At 38.6% G+C, this 15,238-nt stretch overlaps 1 protein-coding gene across 1 annotated transcript in view; it reads left to right on the top strand.

The window, feature by feature from the left end:
- The first annotated feature begins 819 nt into the window (after positions 1–819).
- FAM169A (family with sequence similarity 169 member A) overlaps positions 820–15,238 on the top strand; it is a 45,601-nt gene continuing 31,182 nt past the window's right edge. The window contains exons 1-4 of the mRNA XM_052659285.1: positions 820–951; positions 2,123–2,222; positions 2,533–2,618; positions 4,716–4,887. Of these exons, the coding sequence (XP_052515245.1) occupies positions 820–951; positions 2,123–2,222; positions 2,533–2,618; positions 4,716–4,887 (490 nt within the window). The remainder of the gene's footprint in view (positions 952–2,122; positions 2,223–2,532; positions 2,619–4,715; positions 4,888–15,238) is intronic.

Genomic DNA, 15,238 nt, shown 5'->3' on the forward strand with positions numbered 1-15,238 from the left:
TTTTCACGTGCCTGTTGGCTATCTGTATGACTTCTGTGGAAAAATGCCTATTCAGGTCTTCTGCTTGTGTTTTAACTGGTTTGTTTTTTTGACATCGAGTTGTATGAGCTGTTCAGATATTTTGGATATTAATCCCTTATTGGTCATATCATTTACAAATATTTCCTCCTGTTCAGTAGATTGTTTATTTTATTGATGATTTCCTTTGCTGTGCAAAAGCTTTTCAGTTTAATTAGGTACCATTTGTTTATTTTTGCTTTTGTTCCCTTTGTGCTCTAGACAGATCCAGAAAAGTATTGCTGTGCTCTATGTCAAAGCGTATTCTACCTATGTTTTCTTCTAGGACTGTTACGGTTTCTGGTCTTAAGTTTAGGTCTTTAATCCATTTGGGGTTTATTTTTGTAAATGGTATAAAAAATGTTTTAAGTGGTGTAAGAAAATGTTCTAATTTCATTCTTTTGCATGTAGTTGTCCAGTTTTTCCAGCATTGCTTATTGAAGAGACCGTCTTTTGTCCATTGTATATTCTTATCTCCTTTGTCATAAATTAATTGACCAAAGGTGCATGGGCATTAATTCTTATTTCATTGCTTTATTTTTAATATGAGTGTTTGAGTTTTCTTTTTGACATACATTTAAGTCAGCAGGCTCAAGTTGTAGTCTTTCTTGGCATAGTAAAAAAGAAGTCTCCTTACAGTAAAATGCTGAGCTATTACAATAAAAAGTTTTCTTAGTACAGGAAGATAGCATTTCTTTGTTTTTTTAGAAAACAGTATTTCATACTCTGAAACATTTTGTCCCATGTTGTTTGTTCAAGAGGATGGCATTCCCTGTGGATATGTTGGATAATTGCAGTCATGAGGAACTGGAAAATTCTGCTGAAGATTACATGTCAGATCTGAGGTGTGGGGACCCTGAAAATCCAGAATGTTTTTCTCTTCTCAATATTACGGTAAGGCATCCTGCTGTGATTTTTATCAATCTTTTCCACTGAGTTTACAATGAAGTCAGTATCCTTTTATTATCTTTTAAAGTGTTAACTAATCACCTTTGAAAATTTTATCAGAAGACTTCTCAGTAAAATTGATAAATATTGATTTGTTAGTACAGCAGCATGGTCAAATGACTGGTTAGCCATATTTGAGCTAACCCAATTAAATCTACTTTAGATTTGGAAATTGTTTTACAAACATTTTTTAATAAAAATCAGCAAAAAAAAGTTTATTAAAAAACAAAAGAAAAAAAATGAGCAAAACATTACATTACACATTTTTATGTCACAAACCTTCCTTTTCCCAAAATATTAAAGCTTCTGACTATATTTTGATAGATCATTAGGCATAAAATTATTAGAATTCTGGTGTGAATTTGATGACAGGCAAATTCTGTAACCTCTTTAGGCCTCAGGTTTTTCTTTTGGCAAATGATGTTTATTTAATGAATTCTTGGCTTCTTCCAACATCAGTATTTTACAGTTCTTTGAACGGCAATATTATGTATAAATAGGGAATTAGCGTTCTAGATTGTAAAGAATCTGACTGCAGTGCAGGAGACCCAGGTTCAATCCCTGGGTTGGGAATATACTCTGGAGAAGGGAATACCCACTCCAGTATTCTTGCCTGGAGAATTCCATGGACACAGAAGCCTGGCAGTCTACAGTCCATGGGGTCACAAAGAGTCAGATATGACTGAGCAGCTTTCATTCACTGAAGGCGGAAAAGATTTAAAGTATTGTATATATCTCAGGGGAAAAATACCCTAGTGTCTTCTACTAGAAAATGAAATTTTTTTCTTCCTCAAATGATCTAAATAACAGATGATGAAAAATTTTAAATCATTTTGTAGAGCATATCATGTTTTGTTTTTATTCAGATGCATAGCTAGAGCACAGTGATATTTATTGAAATACTTTCATTTTTCTCCCAAGTTAATAAAATTCCTGCAAAAGCAAAGTCTATCTCATTTGGTCTTTTTTTTTCCCCCTCTGGAGACTAGAAATATCCTCTGTGAAAAGAAACTATGCAATTAGTGTTAATGTATGTTTAAACTTTTGGTAGAAACATGGTGTTTTTGATATTTTCTTTACCAGCTCTTCACTAATGTTTAATCAATTGTCATTTCAGATTCCTATTAGCCTGTCAAATGTAGGCTTTGTACCTCTCTATGGTGGAGATCAGACCCAGAAAGTTCTTGCTCTTTTTTCACCAGAGGACTCACTTACAGGTCTCTATTTTGCTTAATCTTCATAAATTGAGGAATTTTCCCCCCCAAACAATTAGAAATTTATTAAAAGATAGCTACATGAAGGGATTTTGGGGGGGGGGAAGCTTATTTCAAACTGTAAATTTAGGAAAATAAAATTTCTCAGTTGGTTAAATATTTAGTGAGCGAAATACAATAAGATAGTATAAATTGGGCTGCCACACTGTATTATAAAGTATGGGTATATTTAAGAGTATCCTTAAAAACCTACAAAATAGTAATATCATGTACTTTAAGACTTCGATGTTAACCATCATTTATTCTCTTTTAGCTGTGGCTCTTTACCTTGCTGATCAGTGGTGGGCTATTGATGACATTGTGAAAACATCTGTCCCTTCTAGAGAGGGGCTTAAGCAGGTAACAAGACCCCGTCGTTTTAGAAGTGTTTCTTAAGAGACCATTTCACGATGTGTTTCCCATAAACAGGGATAGTTTTTGAAGTTACTGGGCTATTCTCCATTTTAGGGTACCTGGTGATATTATACCCTTTCATTGTTCCATTGTTACGGTGAAACTGGCACTTAAATTGGGCTTCCTTGATTTTAATGTGAGGGAGTAGGGATTGAGTATTGAGGGAGGAGGAATGAGAACCTGTGGTTTAATTGATCTGGAATTACCCACATCAACTTCAGGTTCTGATTTTTCCTTTTGGGTGGGAAAAAGCTTATTCTCTCTGTGTGGTTGCTTAGGTTCTCTGTCTCTAGGAGAGACTGACCAGGAAACTTGCTTATGAGTAGGGCCATTTTGGGTGGTCCATTCAGTGTTCCAAACAGTGTAGTGGAGAGGAGGTCCTCAGTAGCATACTGTAAAACTTAGTCCTTTTTTTCTGTCCCCGTCATCGTTTTATCAGTTACTTAGAAGATGACATAGTTGGCATGCTTATCATGCCACAGTGCCAGAAGAGAGGACTCATCTGTAGAGGCAGAATTAAGAAAGAAAAGGGTCTAACATGATGAAAATAAACTAGTGGAAAAGGTAAAATAATATCTATGGGTTCAAAAAATTAACTGTATACCATGAAGATCAAACTAAAACAGCAGCACATATGAAAAAGACTGGGCTTTAGTTAATTAGAAGTAAAATCAAGGAAGGAAAGAAAGCTAATAAAAACCTTAAGTTTATACAGAAAAGCCCCATTATCATATCAATATCTTCAGTTTATATTTGTAGTAGCTGTATCCGCTGACATGCAGAGAGATATTAGGGATCTGAAGCCATTTCAAGGGATAAGACTGCAATGGCAGGAGTACTCAAAATCATATTAGATTAGTCTTTTTCTGCATTCAGCTTTGATAGGAAATTTAGGAGAATATAATGGCTGTTTTCAAATATTTGTAGACTCTGTGGTCCAGAATATTAAGCAAAGTATAGTTTATGGAAAAGAGATTTCATTCAGTTCAATGTGAGGATGAATTTCATGCTGGTCAGAGCTGTTGAAGGAAGGCATGGGTTACCTTGTAAGCTGGTGAGCATGGTCATTTCAGGTGGTGTTTGGTATTGGAAATCTCTTTCCAGGGAGGATTTTGGTAGCAGTGTGTGTGCCTAATGCTTTTTTCTCTCCCTTCCCCTAATTAGACATTCTTGTTTTTCTTTAAGGAAAGTTGGGGCGGGCGTGTAGATTTCATGGCTAGACTCTTGTGTTTAGCTGTGACAGATATATGTGGGGAAAACTCTACTGTTCAGGGTCAGGCAGTTGATGAGGGGGTCCCTGTGACTGTGTAGGGCTGCCTGTAGGAGGTGAGGATCTGTTTCCATTCTGTGATTGACCCAAGTTTTGTTTTCATCAGACTGCCCTGGTGTCACCGTCATTGCCCATCTGGTCTGGTGGAGGGGTGTGTGTGTGTATGCGCGTGGGGAGACAGGTATTCCTGAGGGTTGCATAGCAAACACATGACTGTTAAATGACCATTTTACCTGGAAAGGATGAGACAGATGCCTTTCCCAAGAGCATAATTATGGCTTTCCTCATCAAATGAGATGATTGTTTTTAAAGTCTTCAGGGTAACACTAAGCTTTTGTCCCTTTTATTTTCTTTACTTTTTTTGTGTGTGTAGGCTGGAATGGGTGGAAAGAGTTGACGCACTAGAGATGTTGGGGGCTGCAGTTAGAGTTTGGGAAGACCTGGGATCTGGGCAGTTGGAAGCCAGAAGAGAACACTGACCGCTAAAGTGGAGATGCTGGGCATTGGTATATTGGAAACCTGCTGGCCCATTTCAGAATTTTGCTGCGAAGCATTACTTCATGCATAATTTGTATCCATAGAAATGGATTGTTATTGGTGTGAATGACTTGGTCTCATCTTTGTGATAATAAAATGGTTTACAAGTCATTTTGAATGTATTCAAAATGCTTTGAATGTCAGTACAAGATGCGGAGCCAGGGAGTGAGGTAAATTGCATCTATCAGTTGATGCGCATTATAACCGTTGTGCCTGGTGTCTGACTCTCTTTGTAGGTGAGAACTCTTGGGGAGAGAGTGGTTCTGTATGTTCTGAATCGAATTATTTATAGAAAGCAGGAAATGGAGAGAAATGAGATCCCATTCCTGTGTCATAGCAGTACTGATTATGCTAAGATTCTGTGGAAGAAAGGAGAGGCCATTGGGTTTTATTCAGTTAAGCCTACAGGTGAGTCTTTAAAAGTTATTTAAATAAAATATTTATTATGTAAACTCACTTTCTGGACCCCACCTATATCAATGTCCCTTTTAAATTAGTATCTAAAGTACAAATTGAGATGATTTTACTCAGTATTTCTTGTGAGTGCTTTGATTCTATGTAAGTGAGGATTGTTAGGAAAGTCTTGAAAAAAAAGATTAAACATTTGATAGGAAAATTTCACCACGTATGTGAAGAAAGTTGTATGTTGAGGCTCAAATTTGTCTTCTCTCCCTCCCATTTCCTTCCCTTTATTTAAAGGTCCTTGTTCTACTTTGATTCCTGTTCTGTCACTATTTCCAACTTTTTCCAAAGCCCCTTTCTACCTGTGGACCCGATGCACAGCGTTTCTCTTCTAGTTTTAGCTGATTCAGCCTGATGGGTTAAAGGCCGCTTTGCTAATTACCATGAAAAACAAAGTGCTTTAATATATTTAGAGAATCCAAGCATCTTTGACATCATTAATCTAGTCAAGTTTGGATTTCTGATCCCAGGACCCAACTACACCTTATTCCTGAAAGACTAGAGCAGCTTCATCTTGCTCTGTGTGTTCTGTTCATTTAGTTCCCTAGAGCTTCTGGAGCCAGAAAAATCAAACCTGCTTAGTCCATGTGCATACATACTCCACACCTGACAACCACCGTGTAACAAAGGCAGCCTTGCTCTGCACCTAGGCCAAAAGACCTTTCACAGAGAACGCTCCCATTATTTTTCTGTCTTTTTTATATTTCAGACTTGCCAAATTTAGCTCTTGTGATCAAATGCCCTCTAAAGATCTTACCAAATTCCCTGCTGACTTGAAGGATAGTTGTGACTAATGATACCTTATTCATATAATCAGTGGACATTTATGATGAGAATTAGTATACATAGTCAATGAAAGGGAGGTCAGTTTTTCTCAAGAATAAATAAAACTGTGATCTATAGTTTTAAATGGTTTGGTGTAGTAAATAAGTCTCCGTTAGTATGCTGTTTTATTCTTGTATAAATTTGAAGCAGAACCAGTAATTATGTAACTCCAGAAAGATACCATCATTTAGAGGCAGAATAATGATGTTTGTTTAGTGGAAGCCTAGTGCTGTATTGCATAAAGACATCACTTTATTGGCTTAAAATGTTTTCATACATTTGGGGCTGGAGTATGTTTGAATTACTATATGCTTTATTTTATACAAGATAATTCCTATGGAAATTAAAGGCTTGTTGCTGCTCATACTGGCTACAGCAGGGTTTCCTACTTCAAACTAGCTTATAGACATTTGAAGTACATGAGAGTGTATGCTTTTTCATTTAGAGCATCTCTAGATGAAAGACACACAGTTAGTACCGGGCACAGCACTCCCCTCTCAGTGTTTCTGGTCAGGATTCGATTCCAGGCGTTGGGCCCTCTTTGATATGTGTCCGGGGCTCCTCCTCTGCTTTGGGGCTTCTCCTCTCCTTTGGAACCTGGCTTCTGTTTTCTGTTTCTGGCATTTAACTCAGGTTTATATGCTTCGGCTTCCAACTGCTACTTGTCTGCCCCTCTTAGCACCTTCCATTCTTCCCTGCTAACTGCCTTACGGCCTGTTTATTTGTCTTTTTCCGCTTTAAGCTCTGGCTCTCATCAGCCAGAGAACAGTGGACTTAGATGTGCTTATGCTAGCCTTTGAACCTGTAACCATCTAATTCAGTCTGGAAGTAGTTTTCTACAAAGGAAACCCATGATTGTAAAAAATTGCCCAGGACAAAAACTGAAACACTTTGTGATAGAAATGTTCTTAATGTATTGATACGTAGCAGAAAAAAACTGTACCAGTAGCAAAAAGATAAAGTCTTTATTAAATACATTTGTAGTTGAATGAAAGTCTGTGATTATCACTCATTATTTATGATTTTTTAAATAAAATGCAAATCAGTATATAGGGTTATTAGTAGGAACATAAAAATTATCTTGATATATAAGAGGAGACTGTTTATGAGGTCAAATCTAATTACAGGAAATGAAGCTCAAGAAAATATATAATTTTGGGGGGCCTGAAATAAATTATCATGAGAGATTTATAGTTTGTTTATCTTTTGGGTTAGGTAGATGTCAGATTATTAAAAATAGTTTTTAGCAGATCACTGTATAATATCTGATACAGAACACTAAAGAGAGCTTGCAGGGTTGAGTAACATCACTGTAATAAGATTTTCTGGTCCCTCCTATGGTTATTAAGCATTTTAACAGAATTAATGCTTGCTGTGTTTTGGTAGTATGTAATATTTGTTCATGGACTCATAAACTGAAAAGATAAAGGTAAGCTCTATATATTTCATTAAGAGAGATATTTTCAGTAAAATTTTATTTTTTGCTGAATAATTTTCCAAATGTATTATATACTTGTGTTTTGATCCATCATATACTAATATTAATTTTAAGGAAAACTCAGAATTACCTTTGAATTGGTACTTAGAACCTTACGGTCACAAGGAATTTTAAAAATTTATATTTAAAAAAATTTATATTTATATACAGATATGTATTTACAGAGGGGAATGATTAGGTAATCAATATATAACCCAAACATAAAAATATATTACATCAAGATAACAGTATGTAGAATAAATAGAATAGAAGGCAGGGTGGAGAGGAATGATGTAAACGTTTTTACTGTTAATAGTTCCGTAGTAAGGAACAGTTTGTTCAGTGTGTGATGACAGTTACCAAATCAAATTGATAATAGTTTTTAGGGTCCATTTGCTACATTTAAAAGAGTAGTGATATAGTTTTTTTCTTTAATCAATATTGTTTGTCTGAGAAGGGATGAGGCGACTTCCCTGGCAGCCCAGTGGTTAAGAGTCTGCACTTTCACTACAGGGGACAGTGGGTTCAATACCTGCTCAGGGAACTAGGATCCCCCACATGCCCTAAGGCCAAAAACCAAAAAGGAAACATAGTAAATTTATATAGAGAATCCTGGCAGACACCATGTTAGTTAATAGATCATGGTTAGCATTACCAAGAATAAAGCACATCACTAGTAGAGACCCCAGTATGCTATACTGAGAAGGACACCACATCTTTTCTGTACTGTTTTTGCCCCAAATGCATAATCTCAGTTTTATTATGAGAAAACACTAGATAAAGCCAAATTGGAGGTTATTTTACAAAGTATCTGATCAGTAACCTCTTAAAGTATCAAGATGATGAAAAACAAGGAAAGGAGGAGGAAGTGTCAAAGACCAGAGCTTAGGAGACATGAAACTAAATACCATATGGAATCTCGGACTGGATTCTGAAACAGGAAAAGGGTATCAGTAGACAAACTGGTGGAAGTTGAATCAGGTCTGCAGTTTTGCTGATAGTCTTCTATCAGTGTTGAAGTCCTGGTTTTGATAATAGTATTCTGGCTAGGTAAGATGTTAACATTAGGAGCATTTGGATGAAGGGTGTGTGGGAACTCACTCTGCATATTTTTGAAACTTTTTGCTAAGTCTGAAATTATTTTTAAGGTAAATAGTTGTTAAAAGTGAAGTCGCCCAGTTGTGTCTGACTCTTTGCGACCCCATGGACTGTAGCCTACCAGGCTTTTCTTGTCCATGGGATTTTACAGGCAAGAGTACTGGAGTGGGTTGCCACTTCCTTCTCCAAAGGATCTTCCCAACCCAGGGATCAAACTCGAATCTTCCACATTGTAGGCAGATGCTTTACCATCTGAGCCGTGAGGGAATTCTTGCTAAAAATTATAGTCTTTATAATTGAAACTCATGATGGAAATTTTAAATGTTACCAAAGGTGTGTGAATACATGTTATGTATTTCAAAATTATTTGATAGTTCAGCTCAGTTCAGTCGCTCAGTCGTGTCTGGCTCTTTGCGACCCCATGAGTCGCAGCACGCCAGGCCTCCCTGTCCATCACCAACTCCCGGAGGTCACTCAGACTCGCGTCCATCGAGTCAGTGATGCCATCCAGCCATCTCATCCTTGGTTGTCCTCTTCTCCTCCTGCCCCCAATCCCTCCCAGCATCAAAGTCTTTTCCAATGAGTCAACTCTTCGCATGAGGTGGCCAAAGTACTGGAGTTTCAGCTTCAGCATCATTCCTTCCAAAGAAATCCCAGGGTTGTTCTCCTTCAGAATGGACTGGTTGGATCTCCTTGCAGTCCAAGAGACTCTCAAGAGTCTTCTCCAACACCACAGTTCAAAAGCATCAATTATCAATTCTTCGGTGTTCAGCCTTCTTCACAGGGCAACTCTCACATCCATACATGACTACTGGAAAAACCATAGCCTTGACTAGACGGACCTTAGTCGGCAAAGTAATGTCTCTGCTTTTGAATATGCTATCTAGGTTGGTCATTACTTTTCTTCCAAGGAGTAAGCGTCTTTTAATTTCATGGCTGCAGTCACCATCTGCAGTGATTTTGGAGCCAAAAAAAATTAAAATCTGACACTGTTCCACTGTTTCCCCATCTATTTCCCATGAAGTGATGGGACCAGATGCCATGATCTTCGTTTTCTGAATGTTGGGCTTTAAGCCAACTTTTTCACTCTCCTCTTTTACTTTCATCAAGAGGCTTTTTAGTTCCTCTTCACTTTCTGCCATAAGGGTGGTGTCATCTGCATATCTGAGGTTATTGATATTTCTCCCGGCAATCTTGATTCCAGCTTGTGCTTCTTCCAGCCCAGCGTTGCTCATGATGTACTCTGCATAGAAGTTAAATAAGCAGGGTGACAATCTACAGCCTTGACGTACTCCTTTTCCTATTTGGAACCAGTCTGTTGTTCCATGTCCAGTTCTAACTGTTGCTTCGTGACCTGCATACAGATTTCTCCAGAGGCAGGTGAGGTGGTCTGGTATTCCCATCTCTTTCAGAATTTTCCACATGAACAAAAAAGTTTCCTTTGAGGAATTTGACTTGTTCAAGAGAAAAAAATATTAAAAAATATAAAAAATATTTTAAAAAGTATTAAATAATTCCCCTGGGAAAAGTCCCAACTCATTGTCAGCAGTCTCCACCACGTACGCTAGTTAACTTCTTAATGTCTTATTCTTCATTTTGGTTCATTCGCTCAGTCGTGTCCGACTCTTTGTGACCCCATGAATCACAACACGCCAGGCCTCCTTGTCCATCACCAGCGCCCGGAGTTTACTCAAACTCATGTCCATTGAGTCGGTGATGCCATCCAGCCATCTCATCCTCTGTTGTCCCCTTCTCCTCCTGCCCTCAATCCTTCCCAGCATCAGGGTTTTTTCCAGTGAGTCAACTCTTCGCACGAGGTGTCTGAAGTATTGGAGTTTCAGCTTTAGCATCAGGTCTTCTAGTGAACACCCAGGACTGATCTCCTTTAGGATGGACTGGTTGGACCTCCTTGCAGTCCAAGGGACTCTCAAGAGTGACTTTCATTGTAATTCTATACCCAGATTATAAATGAAGTATGAGAGAGAAGGAGATTTCTACATAGTTAATTTAAAAAAATTTTTTTTAATCTCTCATGCATCGTTTTTCAGGAAGCTAGGATGTATGCTCTGTTAAAATAAGGAAATCAAGAAAGAGATTAGGAAATGAAGGAGAGAAATATCCCCAAATCACAGCTCTGATCATTCTGGGGCTTCTCTGTCCCAATTGGTAGCCATTAGCTTTATGTAGCTATTTAAATGGAAATTAGTTAAGATGAAATAAAACTGAAAACTGTTTCTCAGTCATACTAGCCACAGTGTAAGTGTCCCATAACTGCATGTGGCTACCACACTGAAGAGAAGAGATATAGAACATTTCCATCATTGCAGAAAGTTCTTTTGGACAGCACTTTTCTAGAGATTGGCTTATCTAGGTTGTAGTAGGTTAGGAAACTCTGGGTCTTGATTCAAAAATACGGAATACCTGATGTGTTTGCATTTATCAAGATGAGTTTTATAAAGTTAAGGGAGACTTTCTTGAGGGATGTTAGAAGTAAACACTAATTAATGAGTGATAAACCACTGTTAAGGTGTATCAAAAAGCAATGCAGGATAGAAAAACAATCCTGATATACCACATGGCTCAGTTATCAAAAGTGTATGTGTGTGTGTATGCATAATGTAATTGCTGAAGACTGGTCTAGCGAAAATGATATATTACTATATTGAGGTAATAGGACAAGGCCTGTATAGGATGTGTGGTTGTGGTATAGTGGGAATTGTTGTTCGGTCCCTAAGTCGTTTCTGACTCTTTGCAACCCTGTGGACTGCAGCATGTCAGGCTCCTTTGTCCTTCACTATCTCCTGGAGTTTGCTCAGATTCATGTCCATTGAGTTGATGATGCTGTCTTAACCATCTCATTCTGTCACTGCTGTATTGGGAGTAGGGTGTGTGAATGTGTTAATATATAAAAGTTAATTCTCATCTTCTATACTGGGAAGTCAGTATCATGCCTAAGATGGAAAAATCAAGAAGTAGTAAGTTATTTAAACTGGAAATACTATATTATATATATATAATATATATAATGTTCAGTTCAGTTGCTCAGTCGTGTCCGACTCTTTGTGACCCCATGAATCGCAACACACCAGGCCTCCCTGTCCGTCACCAACCCCCGGAGTTCACTCAAACTCACGTCCATCGAGTCGGTGATGTCATCCAGCCATCTCATCCTCTGTCGTCCCCTTCTCCTCCTGCCCCCAATCCCTCCCAGCATCAGAGTCTTTTTCCAATGAGTCAACTCTTCGCATGAGGTGGCCAAAGTACCAGAGTTTCAGCTTTAGCATCATTCCTTCCAATATATATATAATATATATTATATATGTATATAGTAACTGAAAATAACTTTAAATACCGAAAAAGATGAAAGTGCTTGTTTCTGGGGGATGGATAGTGTGTGTGTGTGTGTGTGTGTGTGTGAGTGTGTGTATGTGTTTGTGTGTGTTCCCCAACAAGTCTTAGAGGACTGTTGGGCGTTGGCAGTGTGTATGTGAAACTTTGATGGAGAGTTGAAAATGAGCACTATTAAAACGACTATTCCCAGAGTCTGATCGGTGTCTACCACAAAACTAGGTGAAGTTTCTAAATCTCACAGGGTCTGTGACGATCAGGTCCACCTATTAAAAGGGCTATACTAACTAGAAAACTGCTCGGGAGAAAAATCTCATACAGGCATGAAAAATAAAACAAAACCACTTGTTAATTCAGTGAAAGTTTTGTTAGCTGTCCTATGTCAAGAAAGATAAAAGATAGTAAATGTGTATAAATCAGATGTCACATTTTAGTGTAGACGGGAAAAAATTTGAAGTCAAGTGTTATTTTGGAAATGCTTCTTATTTGGCTTCAACTGTAAATCTCCTTGATCCAATTTGAAGACTTGTGTTTTGGAAAAACATAAGAAGGTTGTGAGGGAAGCAAAATCTAATCAACACCTTCAAAATCAGTTTGTTAACTTGCTTCCAAAGGGATTTATTTATGATCGATATTAGGAGATGTATTTTTGGTTTTTGAAATTTCCATTTGAAATAATATTTAGTGGAAGTGTTTTTTCCTCTCTTCATTTGCTGTTAGCTTTTGTTACAACTTTCTAACTTCTTTTTACTCAGAGCTATAGCTATGATCTTACCTCCCTTTTTGGATAGGTCATTCAGTTTCTCTTCACTAAAATTTAGATTTCTGGCCCTTCTGTTTCAAGATTTTTTGAGGAATAACAAAAATGTGATATAAAATAATAACTTTTGATAGTATATATTGTTGTTGTTCAGTTGCTCAGTCATGTCTGACTCTTGGCGACCCCACGGACTGCAGGCTTCCCTGTCCTTTACCATCTCCCGGAGCTTGCTCAAATTCATGTCCATTGAGTCTTTGATGCCATCCAACCATCTCATCCTCTGTTGTCCCCTTCTCCTCCTGCCCTCAGTCTTTGCCAGCGTCAAGGTCTTTAACTACATTGAAGTGAGGTGCCCGGCTGGGAGGCAAGCCCAGCTGCGATTCCTGCTGCTGTGGGAACAGAGGCATTTGGACCTTTGGCTGTGCCAGTGGCCCACCTAATACTGTATGAGAGTTGTGATAAGTAACGAAATTACAGATTTTGTTTTAAGCCAGTACATTTGGGGATGGTTTGTGAGGCAGCAATAGGTAACTGAAGGGTTGTGAATCAGAAAGGCATCCACAACCCGGAAACAACTGTGTGGCATTGTTATTTAAAAACGAAACTCTTTAATGTTGAGCTTTCCAGATTCGGTTTATTGTAACAGCTCATGTTACCTTAACTGATTTATAAAGCATGAAGACTGTGATGAGAATACTTCTCTAGTAATATATGGCGAGGTCTCATGTAAAGATATTTGCTGCTGCTGCTGCTAAGTTGCTTCAGTCATGTCCGACCGTGTGTGACCCCATAGATGGCAGCCCACCAGGCTCTCTGATTCCTGGGATTCTCCAGGCAAGAACACTGGAGTGGGTTGCCATTTCCTTCTCCAATGCATGAAAGTGAAAAGTGAAAGGGAAGTCGCTCAGTCGTGTCTGACTCTTCGCGACCCCATGGACTGCAGCCTACCAGGCTCCTCCATCCATGGGATTTTCCAGGCAAGAGTACTGGAGTGGGGTGCCATTGCCTTCTCCAGTAAAGATATCTAGTAGCATTATTTCTTTAGGATTCACTTTATGCTGTGTGTCTGTGCAGACAATCACACACTGATGGCTTCATAAGGTATTAAGCCAGGTTTCATGAAGGTGAGAAGAGACAAATTCCCAGTTAGACAAAGAGGAAATGGTGATGCCATGAAAAGAGATGCCGAGACCCAGCGTGAGGAATTCCAACTGTGACAAGGTCATGCGGCACAGCTCTTGATGGCAAGGGTAATCAGACCTCAGGTTTTCCCCCTGGAATTACCTGAGCATCCACCCCCCAACATTAAGAATCTGCCTGCTTTTCCACTCTTCTGACATTCTCTAGAAAAAGTCAATTCAGGGCTTTAGTCTTCTGCATTGGAAAGTGTTTCAATCCAAAAACCCCTCTGATGGCTTTCTAGCCTGCCTGCAGGACTCACAGCTGCGCGTGTGACTGTTTGAGGCCTCCTGACCGCAGGAGGCTCAGGAAGCTTAAAACATCCTAGGAATGGAGGGGCTTCCGAGGAGTCAAAGTCATTAGAACAGGACTGATTAAAGGTTTCATTTGTTGAGCCAATACTTGCTGCCAAATTTTCATATCCTTTATTTTTAGATATAGTTGGTATATAGAAAAACAAGTAGTAGACCTGGTATTAGCAACATTAGATCTTTGAGTTAAGTACCTTCTTTGTTATAAGCCACTGCACCTTTGTTCTATAGAGATGTAACTTTAGTGCTTTAAGGAGATGCAGATTAAAGAAAAACACTTAGGGGAAACAAAATTAACATTCATTAAGAAAGACAGCCAAAAAATTGTTAACAAGCCTCCTGGCCAGAAGATAATGTAAATCACCTGAGACCTTTTGTATACAAAAAGAGAGACAGAAAGAGTCTGGGCTGCTAACGCTACATAATTTTGTATTAGCCATTGATCCCTATGTATAATCAAAAGTATAAAAGGCCTTGAAGGACAATAGAAGGAGAGCCAGTCGCTGGACTGGTTTCCCCCATGTCTGCTCTTTACTCTGATTTCAGGCTGAATTCCCATCTGGGGCGTGGAGGCTCACTATGTCTACTTACTTGTCCCGGCTTTTAAGATCCATAAGAGAGAGAGCCCAAGGCGGGGCACTCTCCGATATTCAAACGGGCGCCGGCGGCCTAACGTAGATGGTTCAGGCTCCTTATCTGGAGCTTTATTGGTTTTCCACGTAACCCAAGTTAACCAGCCTCTTCTCTCCACTTAATTTTCCTACTACACTATTTCTTCCTAATCTAACCTTATATTAATAAATAAATAAGTTTTCCTCGCCGACTCCGTCCACCCTTCGAATTCCCTGGATCCACCGGGGCTGGACCCTGGCAAAGAGTCATTCAATTGTGACAGAACAGCTGTTCTTGAATTTGATGCATAGATCCTGAATGATATTGTGAACATTTATTCATTTACTCAGAAGTTATTTTTATTTGTTATATTGATAGGGAAGGAGAAGAAGGGGAGGGGAAGAGGGCGAATAGGAGAAAGAGCAAGAAGCAGAAATTGAGAGATAGTAATAAAATGTTTGCAAACTCTATCCTCATGGAACATACATTTAAGAGGAGGAGATAGCAATGGATAGACAAATAGATGATATGCTCTCAGGTGCTATGAAGAAAAACTAGATTAAAAGAATAGTGTGTGTTGGGGGTGGGTACTATTTAAAATAGAGGCGCTATTTAAATAGACTAGTCAGGGCAAGCGTCTCTGAAGGTAGTGAGGGAACAATGAGGGAAGAACTTTCCTGAAGTTTC

The sequence above is a fragment of the Budorcas taxicolor genome, chromosome 20 (assembly GCF_023091745.1).
Source record: "Budorcas taxicolor isolate Tak-1 chromosome 20, Takin1.1, whole genome shotgun sequence".
In the NCBI taxonomy this organism is placed as follows: Eukaryota; Metazoa; Chordata; class Mammalia; order Artiodactyla; family Bovidae; genus Budorcas; species Budorcas taxicolor.